This window comes from Trypanosoma grayi (assembly GCF_000691245.1).
Source record: "Trypanosoma grayi strain ANR4 Tgr_2455_V1, whole genome shotgun sequence".
In the NCBI taxonomy this organism is placed as follows: domain Eukaryota; phylum Euglenozoa; class Kinetoplastea; order Trypanosomatida; family Trypanosomatidae; genus Trypanosoma; species Trypanosoma grayi.
Genome location: NW_008828073.1, coordinates 1 through 671, shown reverse-complemented (window position 1 = coordinate 671; position 671 = coordinate 1). Strand labels below are relative to the sequence as shown.

Below are 671 nucleotides of genomic sequence, written 5' to 3'. Positions count from 1 at the left end.
TATATATATATATATATGTGTGTGTGTGCCTCTTTCCTGTCTCTCTCTCTCTCTGTGTGTGTGTTTATGCGTCTCCTTTCTGTCGTGCGCGCTGCAGGAGTAGGGATAGAGCGATGTTCCAACGCCGGCAGCTTCTCTTCCGACGCGTCGCCCTCGGCCTCACGGGCGCCCGCCTCAACCGTGCCACGACCTTCCAGCCCTTCTCGCAGAAGGACGAGGACGACCTGGTGCGCGTGGTCAAGACAAAGCCGCGGCATGTGCTGAAGCACGTGCGGCAGCAGGTGTGGCGCTCGCGCAAGCGGGAGCTGCACTTCCGCAACACCGTCACGCACCTCATGATTGTGCTGCAGGAGTTCCTGCGCAAGCAGCTGATCGACCCTGCCAGCGCCTCGCAGATCATGGAGGGCATCATGGAGGAGTGCGTCAAGTACGCGCAGCACGACATGGCGCACCTGCTCTTCCGCGCGCTCCTCCGCTTCCGCAAGTACGGCTGCACCATCTCCATCGACGCGCTGCGCCACCTCTTCGAGTCGTACAAGGAGAACGACAGCAGCGAGCTGATGCTGCAGCTGGCGAACGAGATGCGTGGCGACCCCGCGCTGCGGCCGCTGTGCGTGGCGGCGTACCTCTTCGCCGGCCACCCCGACGAGGCGGAGGCGCTGCAGGAGGGC

The 671-nt window shown here is 63.2% G+C and overlaps 1 protein-coding gene across 1 annotated transcript; it reads left to right on the top strand.

Annotated features, from left to right (window-relative positions):
- Positions 1–113: 113 nt before the first annotated feature.
- Positions 114–671, top strand: DQ04_24551000 (polyadenylation/uridylation factor 1; the record flags this gene model as incomplete). Its single annotated transcript, XM_009318239.1, has 1 exon — positions 114–671. A coding segment is annotated over one exon (558 nt), but the record flags the coding sequence as incomplete, so codon positions are not given.